Source organism: Aquarana catesbeiana, linkage group LG03 (assembly GCF_042186555.1).
Source record: "Aquarana catesbeiana isolate 2022-GZ linkage group LG03, ASM4218655v1, whole genome shotgun sequence".
In the NCBI taxonomy this organism is placed as follows: Eukaryota; Metazoa; Chordata; class Amphibia; order Anura; family Ranidae; genus Aquarana; species Aquarana catesbeiana.
This window is the reverse complement of record NC_133326.1, coordinates 494365258-494382174: the sequence shown is the minus strand read 5'-3', so window position 1 is coordinate 494382174 and position 16917 is coordinate 494365258. Positions and strand designations below refer to the sequence as shown.

Here is a 16917-nt window from a genome sequence, read left to right as displayed (position 1 = left end):
CGAGCTGCCGTACACACGGGCTGAATGTCAGATGGTTTTTATTGAACCAGCCGATGCTGCCCGACATTTGGCCTATGTGTACTAGGCTTAAGTGTTGCTAAAATCAAAAGCATAAAAATCAGCAAAAAGGAAATAACTTGGAGTTAGTATGATATAGCCCTTGTGATGATGATTCTTCTTTTAGGAAAAATCTTCCTCTATCCTACCACCAGGGGTCAATTTCTGGGAAAAAAAAAAGTGTGGAAACTCACCCAAGATTCCCCTTACTGTGTCCATCAATACAGACTCACTGTGCCCATCAACGCAGCCTCACTCTGCCCATCAAATGAAGCCTCGCTGTGCCCATCATTGCAAACTCACTGTGCCCATCAAATGCAGACTCACCTGTGCCCATCAACTGCAGCCTCACTGTGCCCATCAACTGCAGCCTCACTGTGCCCATCAACTGCAGCCTCACTGTGCCCATCAAATGCAGCCTCACTGTGCCCATCAAATGCAGCCTCACTGTGCCCATCAAATGCAGCCTCACTGTGCCCATCAACGCAGCCTCACTTTGCCCATCAAATGCAAACTCACCTGTGCTTGGATTATACACAGTGTGCATCTCCCGCTGTTTCATGGTGCTTCGGTCTGTAATGTTCGGTGGCCAGCCACTGTAACAAAGTCCCACCTCCTAGAACGGCAGCAGCTCCTTTGATAGACGGAACACTGATCCAATGCCGGCAAATCTAATTGGTGTTCTGTCTATCACAGGAGGCGGTCTAGGAGGCAGGACTTTGTTACAGTGGCAGGCCGCCGAACATTGCAGTGTGTGAGGTACACAGGAGGAGGAGGAAGGGGAGGACTCTGCGAAAATATAAACAAAGAAAGAATTTCTCCTGCGCTTGTGAAGGCGTTGCTAGTATAGAGTGGTAGTACTTTCAAAGGGAGGGAATTAAAAGATGATCATGCGTGTCCCACTGCCTAAGCTGACCAGGGGTGGTCGGAAGAGAGCCAGGTGAAGGAAAGAGGTGGAAGACGCATGATCTGACTCTTTGATCAAATTGATACAGTTTATTTATATACAGAAACAAATAAATGCATATAAAAAATAGCTACGTATTCATAAAAACAGGGTTACAAAATATACACATTCAAATTTTAGAAATTGAACATGCCCGTGCAAGGGCAAGTGCTAAAAGATGGCTGACGCGTTTCGAGGGGTTCCCTCTTCATCAGAGCCTTGAAGGGCAACAGGAGAAGTCTGTACAATATGGTAGACCAGCTTAAAAGAGAGCGGCTAGTTGGGAGGTATATCACATGGTAAGTAATTAATTCTCCTTAGCTTTAAAGCTGTCCACATCCCAACGCTCTATATAATGTAGAGAAATGTGGTTCGTATGTTTTACATTACGAACCACATTTCTCTATGTTATATAGAGCGCTGGGATGTGGACAGCTTTAAAGCTAAGGAGAGTCCATCTCTTACCATGTGATATACCTTCCCAACTAGCCACTCTCTTTTTTTTGTCCAATTTCTAAAATTTTAATGTGTATATTTGTAACCCTGTTTTTATGAATACGTAGCTATTTTTTGTATGCATTTATTTGTTTCTGTATATAAATAAACTGTATCAATTTGATCAAAACGTCAGATCACGCGCCTTCCACCTCTTTCCTTCACAGGGGAGGGCTCTGCATCTAAGCCTCCCAGGATCGGCCCTGGGCACCACTGCAGCCACAGCGCAAAGCAGCCCCAGGGCAGGCGGCCTACCAAGAAATTTCCCGGTATCCCTGTAGGCCAGTCCAACCCTGCTGCTAACGGGAATGGCATTGCTGCTGTGGAAAAAGTACAGGAACGCTGTTTCCATGCGTTCCTGCAGGACTTGAGCTTGCCTACCATGCCCTACAACTAGAGGGTTAATACAGCTACAATAAATGACACAGGATCTGTGAATGAAGGGGCAGAGCTATCAATCATCCACTTGTCCCCATTAATAGACCCTATGTCATTCAAAGCAAATCTGGCAACAAAAAGCGGGCATAGTTGGGATCTGTTGATGAAAGGTCCTAACAGCCCTTTAGTTGCATTGGCACCCACCACACCAGAAGATTGTGGTGGTGGAGGGGGTATGGAATGTAGGAAGATTTCTCCTAAAAGAAGAATCAGCACAAGAAGCACATCATAGTAACTGTCCCTTGTGCTGATTTTCATGTAATGTAATAATTCCAGTGACAACTCAAAATGTTGGAGTTTCCCTCTTTCAGTTCCAGTTACAACAGTTTCCAGGACAAATGAAGAGAGTGAAACTTCCCAGTGGTGGACATAAACAGCAATAAGAAACTGACATAGGTTCTAAGCCCCAACACTTTATCTAAAACTAAAAAAAAAAGTTTTTCCTTTTGATGTATTAATTACTTTATATATAACTGCCCTTTAGTGCCACATACCCAAGCCTCAAGAGTGAAGCAGCACCTGCAGGGAAGTCCAAAGGCACTATTGTTATGCTAGCTCACATTATACCTAAGTTAAAGAAAAAAAAAGAACTTCCTCTCCCACTTCCTCCTTCCATCGCTTGGCTGCCCAGGCAGCGACTCCTCTCCCTTAGGTGTCCCCTCCCTCTCAGCAATCTTTTGGGACACGTCACAGGTCCCAGAAGATTGCCTGGACACTAGAAGAGCACAGCACGACTCGCGCATGCGCAGGGCGTGCCCGGCTGTGAAGCCGCAAGCTATCTCAGCTGGGAGCCCAGAGTAGTAATGACGGTGAGGGGGAGAGGAGCATGGCTTCGGACGGTCGCATCTCTGGATCGTGGGAAAGGTGAGTGTCTGTTTATTAAAAGCCAGCTGCTACACTTTTTGTAGCTGCTGACTTTTAATAAACGTACAAAACTGGGAAACTCCGCTTTAAAAAGCCAGGTCGCCGTAAAGGATAATTCCACTTCTGTTGCTTTCCTGCCATTTAAGCCTTTGTAGTAGTTAATAGTTTTTTGTTGCTTATCTCGTTTCATTTTTGGTTTTGTATGTATTTTGGGTTGTGTCTTTATTCTACCAACTGTCATTCTGTTTTCCTGTTTTCCAGGATGTGCAAAGAAGTTAGCTAGCATGCTGGTATTGTGGCTGTGCTAGTTTTTTTCAGATTACAAATCCCAGCATAGATTGGCAGACAGTCACAACTAGAGCTGCAAGTAATGATTATTTTCATAATTGATTAGTTGGCCGATTATCGAATAATTGAAAAAAAAACTCAAAAAAGTGTGGCGTATAATTTAGTTATTATGTAAAGTTTAAAAAAGAATTCTTACATTTCTCTATATGCAGTGGTAATATAAAATATAAAAATATAAAAGCTATATGGTTAGGGAAAAGAATATCTAATATATATAATCTGGGGTTGAATCTGATACACCTTATCAGACTCAGAGATCAAAATTTTTATTCAACCACTTGCCAACCGTGCTATAGCCGAAAGATGGCTACAGCGTGGTTGTCTACTTCTAGGAGGGTGTCTATTGATGTCCTCTCAGAACTTTGCCCCCAGGGCGTGCTGTGTGATCACTGTATCCTTTGGACATTGCTGAGCACAGATTGCAGTAAAGGGCCAATCACAGCGGCCCTTTACCATATGATCAGCTGTGTCCAATCAAATGCCAGTTACCACCTCATCAGTGCCCATCAATGCAGCCTCATCAGTGCACATCAGTGAACGAGAGAAATTACCTATTTTCAAAATTTTATAACAAAAATTAAAACTTTTTTTTTTTTTTTTTTTTTTTTTAATTTCAGTTTTTTTTTTTGTTTGTTTATGAAAAACCCAGTGGTGATTATATACCACCAAAAGAAAGCTCTACCTGTCCAAAAAAATTTTTTTTTTACATTTCACAAGGGTATAGTGCTGCATGACCACACAATTATCATTCAAAGTGCAACAGCACTGAAAGTTGAAAATTAGCCTGCTTAGGAAGGGGGTGAAAGTGCCCAGTAGGCAAGTGGTTAAACAAACAAAAAAAAAGACCTAAAACACTGTTTTGCTGATTTTCAGACAGGATGGTAATATGATAATATGCATGACAGACTCTATTATCATAGGCAAGGTAGCTTGATACACCTGCTGTGACCAAGACATTTAGTAGCAGCAGCATGCTTTTTGCATAACTTGTCATGATGGGGTTAAAAACAAATATCAGCCCTTTATAGAACAAAAACAGCAGATAATCACTAATATAAGGGGTTCATTCATACTGTGAAATAGTGAAAGTTTTATATATATATATATATATATATATATATATCTATATCATTTATATACAGTGGGGACGGAAAGTATTCAGACCCCCTTAAATGTATCACTCTTTGTTATATTGCAGCCATTTGCTAAAATCATTTAAGCTCATTTTTTTTCCTCATTAAAGTACACACAGCACCCCATATTGACAGAAAAACACAGAACTGTTGACATTTTTGCAGATTTATTAAAAAAGAAAAACTGAAATATCACATGGTCCTAAGTATTCAGACCCTTTGCTGTGACACTCATATATTTAACTCAGATGCTGTCCATTTCTTCTGATCATCCTTGAGATGGTTCTACACCTTCATTTGAGTCCAGCTATGTTTGATTATACTGATTGGACTTGATTAGGAAAGCCACACACCTGTCTATATAAGACCTTACAGCTCACAGTGCATGTCAGAGCAAATGAGAATCATGAGGTCAAAGGAACTACCTGAAGAGCTCAGAGACAGAATTGCGGCAAGGCACAGATCTGGCCAAGGTTACAAAAAATTTCTGCTGCACTTAAGGTTCCTAAGAGCACAGTGGCCTCTATAATCCCTAAATGGAAGACATTTGGGACGACCAGAACCCTTCCTAGAGCTGGCCGTCCGGCCAAACTGAGCTATAGGGGGAGAAGAGCCTTGGTGAGAGAGGTAAAGAAGAACCCAAAGATCACTGTGGCTGAGCTCCAGAGATGCAGTTGGGAGATGGGAGAAAGTTGTAGAAAGTAAACCATCACTGCAGCCCTCCACCAGTCGGGGCTTTATGGCAGAGTGGCCCGACAGAAGCTTCTCCTCAGTGCAAGACACGTGAAAGCCAGTGAAAGCAAGACACGTGAAAACACCTGAACGACTCCAAGATGGTGAGAAATAAGATTCTCTGGTCTGATGAGACCAAGATAGAACTTTTTGGCCTTAATTCTAAGCGGTATGTGTGGAGAAAACCAGGCACTGCTCATCACCTGTCTAATACACACAGCTAAAATAACAAAGGAGTGGCTTCACAACAACTTCGTGACTGTTCTTGAATGGCCCAGCCAGAGCCCTGACTTAAACCCAATTTAGCATCTCTGGAGAGACCTAAAAATGGCTTTCCACCAACGTTTACCATCCAACCTGACAGAACTGGAGAGGATCTGCAAGGAGGAATGGCAGAGGATCCCCAAATCCAGGTGTGAAAAACTTGTTGCATCCCTCCCAAAAAGACTTATGGCTGTATTAGATCAAAAGGGTGTTTCTACTAAATACTGAGCAAAGGGTCTGAATACTGAGGACCATGTGATATTTCAGTTTTTCTTTTTTAATAAATCTGCAAAAATGTCAACAATTCTGTGTTTTTCTGTCAATATTGGGTGCTGTGTGTACATATAATAAGGAAAAAAAATGAACATAAATGATTTTAGCAAATGGCTGCAATATAACAGAGTGAAAAAATTTAAGGGGGTCTGAATACTTTCCGTCCCCACTGTATATACCTGATCCCGCTCTTCCGGGTAGGGGGTGCGCATGTGCGCAGTCAGGGGCTCGCTCCCACTGTGATTACACACGGTGGAAGCCGATCGGCAAGTGTTGGGTACTCGATGTTCGCCGGCATCCGCCGATAGTCAGGCAGAGACACAGAACTGCAATCTGCCTATGTAAACAAGGCAGATCACCATTCTGACGGGGGGAAGTCAGTAAAAGCACCTCACATAGTTCACATAAACACTGGTTAGGCACACAGTTAACCCATTGATCGCCCTAGATGTTTAACCCCTTCCCAGCTAGTTTCATTAGTACAATGACAGTGCATGTTTTTAGCAATGATTACTGTGTCATTGGTTCCCAAAAAGTGTCAGTGTCAGAATGTCCCCCACAATATCACAGTTCAGCTATAAGCCGCTGATCGCCGGCATTACTAGTAAAAAATAAAATCCAAATATCCCATAGTTTGTAGACGCTATAACTTTTGTGCAAACCAATCAATACACTTTGGGATTTTTTTTTACCAAAAATATGTACATTTTTTTTTTTGATATGTTATATTGTTTTACATTTATATTTGTTTTTTTTTTTCAAATTTGTTGGTGTTTTTTGTTTATAGCCCAAAAAATAAAAACCATAGAGGTGATCAAATACTATCAAAAGAAAGCTCTATTTGTGGGAAAAAAAAGGATATATATTTTATTTGAGTACAGCATCGCACGACTGTGCAATTATGAGGTCAAATGGTTAAACAGCAAACATGTCATACATACCTGCGCTGTGTCATGTTTTGCACAGAGCAGCCCACTCCTCTTCTGGGGTTCCCCACCGCCTCTACTAGCTCCTCCTGCCTTCAGAGTGCCCCTATAGCTTGCTATGAGGGTATTTGTGCAGGCTTGATCCCTAGCCACACTGTGTGCTTATGTTGACACACATCACAATTTTAATCCAATACATTAGGATGCAAATAAACTAAAAATAAAACTATATATAAAAGTTTTATAAAAAAACACCTTTACTTGTCAGAAATAAAACAGTTAAGGTCAAATTCAACATTTAACCCTTCTGGTGTCATGACCTTAGTTTCAAAAATCCAAAAGGATTCTCTTTGGCTCAAATGATGGATAAAACGACCACCTCTCTGGTGTCTATTAACCTTTTCGATCCCCCAAAATCTCAAACCCCTCAGATCTCTATTATGGAAATTTCTAAAGTGTTTAGATACACTGAGACCCAAGTCCTTTCTTGATGTTATTGACATGTTCGCCAATACGCACACCCAGGGGTCTAGAGGTCCTCCCAACGTACTGGAGTCCACTCCAGCATATAGACCACCCCTTCGTGTTATTTTGCCCCTCCTGGGACAGATCTTCCCTGGTGTTAAGGAGCCCTCTTCCTTCTACCTGGGTCTTTTTGGTGGAAAGGAGCCCCCTTCCTTCTACCCTGATCTTCTTGGTGTTATGGATCTCTCTCCCCATTTGCTATCACTGGGAAATCTCTTATTTGTCCAAACTGCACAATCATATCTTTCTCATGAAGGTGATTGGATGGAATTCAGGCCCTCCTTGATGTAATTGCAATCTCTCCTTGCTATTTGTAGTCATGATGTCTCTAACAGGTATACATTCATAAGTCTTATTAATCTGCCATCATAATCTGCCTGTACATTTGGATAAGCAGTCAACCAACATAGCTTACCAAAGCTCTATGACCCCACAGAGATACACAATCCAACTGGCCTCCACCTTTTTACCTGCCCCCTGAGGACAAACAGGTGATCTTAAACCCGAATTGCGATCAGTGTGTGGCTTTCTCTGCTTTTGTTTGATTTACTTCTGTTGAAGAGACATATTGGAAAATATTCCTCGATCAGCACCTGCAGCCAGTCAACTGTAGCTGCCGATCAGTGTATTCTGACAGCAAAAGGTGCTGCTGTCAGTATACAGATTCCTTCGTCCACCTAGTTTGTGTGTGAACAAATGTGTTGCTGAACAAAAAACGAACAGTGCATGGCCAGCTTTAGGCTAACCATACATAATTTTCTTTCTCTTTTTCAGTACATGGGCTGAATCAGAGAAAGTTAATTGATTCCCCCATCCATGAAAAATCTCCATGGTCAGCGACGACACCTATAGTAGCCCGAATATCCGAACAGTGACTGGATCTAAAAGAATGCAGTCATTGTTTGGCAATAATTTTCCACCTGCTCAGTCAATAGTGCCAGCCATGTATGGCCAGCTTTAGCTTTCATTTTGGTTTTATTAAAAGGCATAAGGTACCAGCGGCAATAAAAGATTGATTAGTCTGATTCACATCAAAGTTCTTTACTTAGCCTGTGGTTTCTGGCCTTTGTGTGCTTAATAACCTAATGATATCCTTACACTTTCCAGCAGGGAAACCGTTTGCTATTTATAGTTTTATATATATATATATATTTTGACAGAACAATGTACAAAGTGCAGTAAGCCTTCAGAGTCAATCGGCAATCATCTTTCATCACTGTGACTGCTGAAAGGTGATGAAAGGTGACACCTGATTGGTTTCATTGCTGTACTTTGCATGTATTCATAACAGTTTACAATTCCCTCTTACAGAATTGTAATTCTGATAAAAAAACCTTTATAAAATCAGGTTATGCGCATTTAAATGTGAGATGTTGCCCTAGGTGTTTAAAATGTAATACTGACCAGATGGGACAGGAGGGACATTTGACAAATGCTTAATTTCCTGCTACAGGCACTGTGCTTTCTCCTCTACAGAATACATCCAAAAACAGACACTGTTAAAGAGCTATTCTCAATGCATATTTATAACTGACGGTTTTGCCTGGAGTGCTCTTTTAAATAGGCACGTAAACATTTATAATGTAACCTATTTTTTTTGTTTCTTTTTCAGACTAACGTACCATGCAGTGAGAATGTAGCATTCGATGTAGAGCGACTCACCAGGAGTCAACCAAGCACACGGGGGTCTGCACCAACTGACCCAGTGGACGAAGGATCGTTGATTCTGGAATCACTGCGCTCTTCGGCGATATCTCAGCTGCCGCATGAAGGAGAGATCACTCCAAGGACAGGAGAAATCAACATAGCTGTGACAAGTAAGTTTGAGCGACAAGAAGAGTGTAAATGCCCCATCCTCTTGTGTTATGCTTTTGTTAGTCATTTTTTGTTAATTTTGATTGCAGACACCCCACTGACCTAGGATGTGCTCCTCACAGTCCTATGCACAATAAGCATCTGCTGTTTTGTATTAAACTTAGTGTATTTAATACCAAGCTCAAAATCCAATATATTGCATCCTATCAGTCCTTAGATGTGGTGGCTGCATTCATTTTCAGTTTTCAGGCTGAGAATATTTTCATTAAGTACATAAATCACCTGTTGATCTTGGCGGAAATGCAGTTTCCTTGTCAATTCCCGTAAGCGTAAAAGACATTATTACTATTATTATTATACAGGGTTTATATAGCTCAGTTTGCATAGCACTTTACAAGACAATTACAATACAATCCAAGGGTACAGAGAATGTATACTCTAAAAGAATCAAAAATCTAAAGGACACACAAAGAAACATATCTTTGTTATGTATGCCACTAGTCCTAGGAATTCACCATGTAATGGAGAGGATCAACGGCAGAGGTGTTTGAAGTCCAGCCTGTTTAACCACTTCAATACAGGGCATTTTCACCCCCTTCCTGCCAAGGCCAATTTTCAGCTTTCAGCACTGTAACATTTTGAATGACAATTGCACGGTCATGCAACACTGTACCCAAATGAAATTTTTATCATTTTTTTTCCCCACAAATAGAGCTTTCTTTTGGTGGTATTTGATCTCCTCTGCGTTTTTTTTTTTTTGCGATATAACAAAAAAGAGCGACAATTTTGAAAAAAACACAATATTTTTTGCTATAATAAGTATCCCAAATTTAAAAAAAAAACCAAAACAATCTTTTTTTCCTCAGCCGGGCACGTGCATGGGCTCCCGAGTGACTAGGCAGTGCACGCCCGCCCCCTATACTGCCGGGAAGCCAAGGACACCATATGACGCCTGCCAAGAGGGACAAGAGTGTTCCTGCAGACATCATATGAGAATGGGCGGGTAGGGCAGTGGTTAACAACCGTGGCTTCCCCTATAGATACAATAGGGAAATTAATGGACTGGAAGCATATTTTTTGCAGGATTACTGGGTGAAAAGAGAGCTTGAAAAAAGAAAACAAATGCAGTAATCACATCTATGGACGTAAGTGGCAGTATACTACAGTTTTTTGGTTTAGGTATAATTAAATTCTGTAAAATAAAGATAGATGCTGTCCCCTCTCCCCCCCCCCACCTCCCCTCCTCTCATACCAACGCTTTTCCTTCACAATGCGTGATTGCTACTTGACTAGTACTGGGTATATTATGAAATGGGTTTCTCTCTTATCTTAGGGTAAATGTCTGGATACCTCAGGAGTGACCCATTTTGTCTCTCACTATTGATCCTTGTAGGTGTCTATGATAGTTTTATAACTGCATTACCATGTGTTTCTACAATACAAATTGTATCCTCTGTGTTATTTACATGTAAAACGTTGCAAATTTTTCAATAAATTCTTTGTTAAAAAAGAAAAAAAAAAAAGGTAGATGCTGTGCTTGGCTGAGTATTGAAAATTTTGGAATATTTTGTCTGTAATAATTAAACTTTCAATGTCATCTTATCATACACATTGCTATAAGGAGAAGAATATTCATTTGTTTCCTAATGACCGAGCTCTGCCAGTTGTCTATAATACCTTTTTGTTGTTGTTCTCTTCAACTGGGGATGTAAAAGAAACTATTAAATGTTGAACATTTTGATACCCTGAAATAACTGAACCCAATTCTGGATTGCAGACCCGAATGTCAGGGCAAAATGAAAAAAAAATACACGCACAGTACATTTTTGTCTACATTCCTCCATGTTGGTCATTTTAAAATGGCTGCAAGTTAAAAAAAAAAGGATTTAAAAAACAAAATGAAATGTAATATACAGGTTAAATAGAAAACAAGCAAAGCTTATGGAATTTCAGTGCGTTTCAGCAGGGTGGAGCTAAACATGTCCGTTAAAACATTTTAACTTAATTGCTTAATGCAGAGTTAGCAGGTACATTCATCAATCAGGGGGATTCATGGGTTGCTCAGATCATTACCAACAACTTTCACACTTACATGCACCGCCACACAATCTTTGGTGTGATTTCAAACTAAAATTTGAGAAGCGTAGACCACTACATTTTTAGCATCAACAAAACAGAACATACAAGTGAACTGCTTGCACACACATCCAGATGTCTTGGATCTTCTTAGCAAATTATAAATTACATCTAAAACCAGGCAATCTCCTTTTCTGTCATAACCCCTTTACAATCATTAATGGTAAAAAAAAGCCTCATATTGCCTGTCTTTTAGAAAATGTTGCCCTAGATTCCAACAGAGGCTTGTTACATGACCAAATGCCTTGTCATTTGATGAAGTACGTTTGGGTGAAAGGGTATGATTTGCAGGCAGAGCCGGATCTGTGAATGTACCTGAACTCAAATTCTTCTGTCCAGATGACGAAAACCCAAAGCAGAATATTCTGCAGGAAAGGCAAGTCAGACAAGACTTAAGTAAGCATCCATTTTTATACTGTGGGGGAGGTTGAGGAGTTACTTTCTTCACTTTAACCAGAACTTTGTATAAGAAATGAATTTCTGCTCCTGAGATGGAAGAGACAGATCTGATCTGCTAGAATTTGTCCTCAATTTAAAGACTATAGCAGATTAGTAGAACCTGCCTTATGATGGAAACCTGCAGTGTAGCCTGCTTCTTTGACTTCATCAGGAATAGCACTTGTGGACCTGAGAACAATGACAACAAGAAGCCACATGTTTGTGTTAATCATTTGTTTAAGCAGCATATTTGATCATGATCATATGGAAACTGGAAAAAAAAAATTACTAAGTGGCATGAATACTTGTAAATTAGCCTGGATCGCCCTTACAGTGGAAAGACAAGATGTGGACAATGTAGATTGCTTTGCTGTTTCATGTCTCTGTAAAACGGTTGTATATCAGGAGGCCTGGATCTGATGTCACTCAGGCTGGCTTCCACCTGGAAAATTCGATTTCAGCCCTGTATAGGACTTGCTTCCTGCAGTAGTGATGCACAAGAGATTTATTTCTGAGAATGTGACTGATTGGCCAAAGCCCAACTCCAGGAAAACATGAAATCTAAGTGCATTGGGCATCAATTACTTTACTCCTTAGTCTTGATTCCAAACAGCTCTTCCAACGCCTCCCTGCAGTGCAATGGATCAAAGCCACAGTTTCCTCTATGAGCAAGGCCAATATGCTACCCTGGGGACCAGGCATTTTTCCCTGCTTGTTTACTTCTTTGGCACTAGTCCCCTCACTGCACCCAAGAGTTCTTTTGCTTCTGAAGCCTATGAGAGAGGACCCGGCCTCTGGGTTATCTCCACCAATAAAAGGTGTGCACATCAAGCAGACAGTCATGTGGACACCTGTAAATGGACCCCAGGAAGTAAATAGAAGAGGAGAGGACTGCATTGTGGCCATGGCTTCAGTTAAGTAAAATGGGCATTTGGATAGGTTTTTTTGGTTTGTTTTGGGGGTTTTTTTGTTTTTTTTTCATACCAGTGGTTAATTGGAGGGAGGGGTGGGAGGGGGATTGCAAATATCCTCCAAATAGACTTTAAATGTTGCAAACCTTGAACCTTCCATTAATTAAGTTTCTGTTCTTTATTCAGTATGCCAACGTAGTTCCAGTAATGACTATGCCATATTTTGACTTGCTTGGCTTCTTGTCAACTGCACTTTTCTGCACATTGTTTCCTGATAGTGCCAGCAATGATTCAGACTCTGTGCCCTCAGACTTGGCATCCCATGTGTTTCTCATCAGTCCAGGAAAACCATTCAGCTAGTTTCTTTCAGACCAACCTTGTGATATGTTTTCTCTGGCCGTCTCCAAAGACACCACAACTTGTTAACTGTTATATTTAATTTAAAAGAAATGTTTGCATTGATACAAGGCTTGCTTTTAAATTTTGTGAATCAATAGATATCATTAATGACCCATATGAGGTTTTTCGCTAATATGTGTTCATAGGCTCATAGCACAGAGTGTTTATTTTTTTGCCATTTGTGATGCTAAATTATTACCAAATAAAATAAGACTGTATGGGTGATTTATTATGTGTGTTACATACATGTGTGTGTTCTTTTAAATTCTAAAAGAAAGAGATAACCTTATATTTTTAATGGACTGTGTAATCATATATAGTTCAACTTCAAACCCAAATGTGCATTTTCTTATCTTGCAAAATCTTAAAGGAAGCCTATACTAAGAGAAACATGTAGGCTTCCATCGCTGGCCTCAACCCTGAAATGCTAGATTCTTGGTTGTCATGTAATGCAGTAGTTTCAATAACATCTGACTCGTTGATCCAAACTACTTTGGCTACACAAATTACATGTATGAAGCTTATTTATCTCAGTTCAGATATCCTTTAAAAATGTGAATATTAAAGTGAAGGTTCTAATTGGGGAAATATACATAATGTTTTTTTTTTTTTTTTTGCAAGAGTGTACAATTTCAACCTAGCACATCATTGATTATAACCATTTATAGGCCAGCCTTCCATTTCTAAGGAGAACGTTTAATTTTTTTCTTGGCTTTAGAATATTTAATGCTACCTGACAAAAATTGCACAGGACAGATGTGGATGGTGGAGACAGAGACAAATCCTAGGCTGCAGTTAATACAATTAGATCCTTAATATGTAGTTTATATTGTACCCTTTAAAACCTAGTTTAACAATCTGTATATTACAGTATGGTAGTTTTGACACCTTTTTTTTGTTTATTAAAAGCTTGGTAAAGGTCAAGCTTGTCCTTTAGGATAATTTACAAAAATGCTTAGTACATAAAGTCTGGCATTTTAATCAAGCCCTTTAATTCCCTGGCTGCATTGTGAAAGACATTGTCTGGGCATGACCAGCCTCCAACATGGCCTCTTCTGTTTATTTTACTGCGTTGTGGTTGAATGCAGAGTTTCGCTGTGTTGGCAGTAATCAGTGCCAATCTTTTGGCGTTTTTCCCTTGTCGATATGAATAGAGTGGAGTGTACCAGGTGACATAGATAAATTACTCTACAGCTGTTGCAGTGGCCTAGATAGAAAAATGTATTAAAGGAGTGTTGAAGTGTGTAATAAGGCCTGTATTGGACTTGGCTTTGTACCACACTGCGGTGACTGATTACAGCGCATTTAACGCTAGACAAATATTAGCAGGAAGCAGTTTGTTTCTGAGCTGAAGATATTTTTCAAGTTAATATTCCAAAAAGATGTACAGTTACTTGTCAACACAGCATCTGTTTTGCCATGGTGTGACATCCATTTAGTGAGTTACAATTCGTACATTGCTGCAACGTACCTTTTCGTTTTTTTAAATGGGTAGTTTACAGGTCTTTACCTGTAGTTTCTATATCCTGCCTATATAGTGTTTCATGCTGTCAGTATATATCAGACCTACCAATTGTTTGCATTGTTCCTGCATTTAATAGCTCAGGAAGCTCACGCAAATTAGCATCTGTTCTGCTTTCAATCAAAAGACTTTTCCAGCAAAAACACATCACTGGTCATCTCACCCACCAGGAATAAATAAGCACTGCTGGTCCAGCTTTATAGCAGATCATACTGGTGGATCAAAACTGCAGATAACAAAAACCAGGGCTCAGATATGTAACTCATTTTGCATGTCTGCTTTACTTTGCTTAACTGAAAAGTATAAGGGTCCATTCACATTTATGAGTTGCAGCAATGCCCTCTATAATATGAGCATTAATGTGTGTTACCACAATGCATGCCAGTGCACCTGCTCTTTGTGCCATGTGTAGCCATGCTATTGATTGTGAATGGCATCTCAAAGTACTGTACAGTAGAGTGCAGTACACAATGCACCACAACCCGCATACTGTATGTTATTGTACCCTGGCAAAAAGGGTCATATCTGTTTTTTCTTCCGTTGTAGAACATTGGCAGCCCATTCATAATAAATGAGCTGCCATAACACAATATACGATAATGTGTGTAAAAGCACAATGGTTTGCTTTAGTATGTAAACAGGCACTAAAGGTTTTCATTCAGTGTTATTCTTTTATTGTTTATAAACCTATATTTCATTTTTTTATAATATTCATATAAAAACTTTTGTAATTTTTTTTTATAAATAGACCTTTGCTACAAAGGACGTTTGTTATTCAGTTTGAAAACTATGTTGGGCTTTCTAAAAGGAAAGCCCAGCATTTCCTGCTTGCCTGAAAACACATTATGTATGACTAAAAGTCCGATGGTACATTTTCTGCTAGAGTGAAAGAAGGGGTGTGTGAAATCTCTATGAATACTTCTGCAGTACTAATTGTTAAAAATTGCTTGCTGTCAAAATATTACAATATATGTATGCTACAAATGCTCAACTCCACATTCCTGCAGCTTCCCGTCCTTATCTCTGAAAAGAGGTGCAAGTTGTTCATACACAACAATGTTCACGGGCTAGTTATCAGATCTGATTTCATTTATATATATATATATATATATATATATATATATATATATATATATATATATATATATATATATGTATGTATGTGTAATTGGCTACTTTTGCTCACTGACTAACACTTCAATCAGAGAGAATGCACCATGGTGATAAGAGAAGACTTGCTCCTCTTTCAAGTGGCAACTCAGGCTCCAGCAAAATGCAATGTTGTAGACTTGTTATATTTTCACACAATTGGTGAGTTTTGTAAATATTCTTTTGCCATGTTTTTTTGTTGAACTTTCTATTTAAACTGGTAGAAATGTTTGAATTGTTTACCTGCCCTACCCTCGCTGACATGATGGAATAATGTTTCTTAGTGGCTTTTTCTGTACTGTGCCAAGTAAGATCCCTATTTGTCTTCATTTAGCACTAATTCTTGTGGTCTGTCCTGAGTCCTGCGATTCTGTATGGATATATAACCGTTTTCTGCTAACTCTCCTCTTTTCTCTCTCTCCTGTAAGTAACTATACTAATCTTGGCTTTCCATCTTGGTCGGTCAGCTCAGTCATGTGGCGTGGCCCCCCGAAAACTGCTCTCCTCCTTGTTCCCTTTGGCCTTTTTGGGCTTAGGATATGTTGGCCTTGCTGCTGAAATTGCTGTCAAGAGTGACTCCCTCCCATTTCCTTTGTCAACAGAAGAATGGTTCATTATTGCCAGTTTTGGTCTCCTCAGCGCCCTAACACTGTGCTACATGATCATCAAAGCCACAGCTAGCTTATACGCCACTGAGTAAGTAACAATGTATTTTCTGTTCTCTAAATACGCTGTTTACTGCAAAGACTTTAAAAAGCAGCCAAGATTTCATAGTATGTAACACATAAAGCAGACTTTGTTCAAAAGACCACATTCAGAGAACTCTGTGCTTTTTTTTTTTTTTTTTTTTTTTTGCATACTTAACAGGAGAGGAGGGTTAAGACTCTGCTCCTTGATTGGTCTACAGACAAGATGGTAGTGTGGAAATATTTAACACTGTTATATTGTCTTGTTTCCTTGGAGTGATCTTTGACCTTCAGCTGCACTGTAAACACTGCAAAGTTAATTAGAAAATCTTTCAGGCTAGAGTTGTATTCTTTACAAGCTCTTTTGGTGTAGTTATGCTTGAGTTTTATTTCTCGGTAAAATGAGCAGCAAAGCCATTTGGAAGCAATTATATTTGTTTTATAACATATTTTGCTGCTGTTTTGAAACCTAACCTGCAGTGCCTTGAAAAAGTAATCATACCCCTTGAAACATTTCACATTTTGTCATGTTACAACCAAAACTGAAATGTATTTTATTGGGATTTTATGTGATAGACCAACACAAAGTGTCATGGAAAGGAAAATAATAAATGGTTTTCAACATCATTTACAAATAAATGTCTGAAAAGTGTGGCGTTCATTTGTAGTCAGCCCTTTTTAGAAACACCTTTCGCTGCAATTACAGCTGCAAATCTTTTTCGTTATGTCTCTACCAGCTTTGCACATCTAGACATTTTTGCCCATTCTTCTTTGCAAAATAGCTCAAGCTCTGTCAGATTGGATGGAGAGCGTCTGTGAACAGCAATTTTCAAGTCTTGCCAGAGATTCTCAATTGGGTA

General features: G+C 39.6%; 1 protein-coding gene across 3 annotated transcripts in view; it reads left to right on the top strand.

Annotated features, from left to right (window-relative positions):
• RNF130 (ring finger protein 130) overlaps window positions 1-16917 on the top strand; it is a 612280-nt gene that overhangs the window by 532662 nt on the left and 62701 nt on the right. For 2 of the 3 annotated variants that reach the window (XM_073621066.1, XM_073621067.1), the window contains exon 7: window positions 8614-8818. In XM_073621066.1, coding sequence (XP_073477167.1) covers window positions 8614-8818 — 205 coding nt within the window. Of the gene's footprint in view, window positions 1-8613; window positions 8819-15973; window positions 16068-16917 lie in introns of all 3 variants that reach the window. The other variant, XM_073621065.1, reaches the window with a different exon arrangement.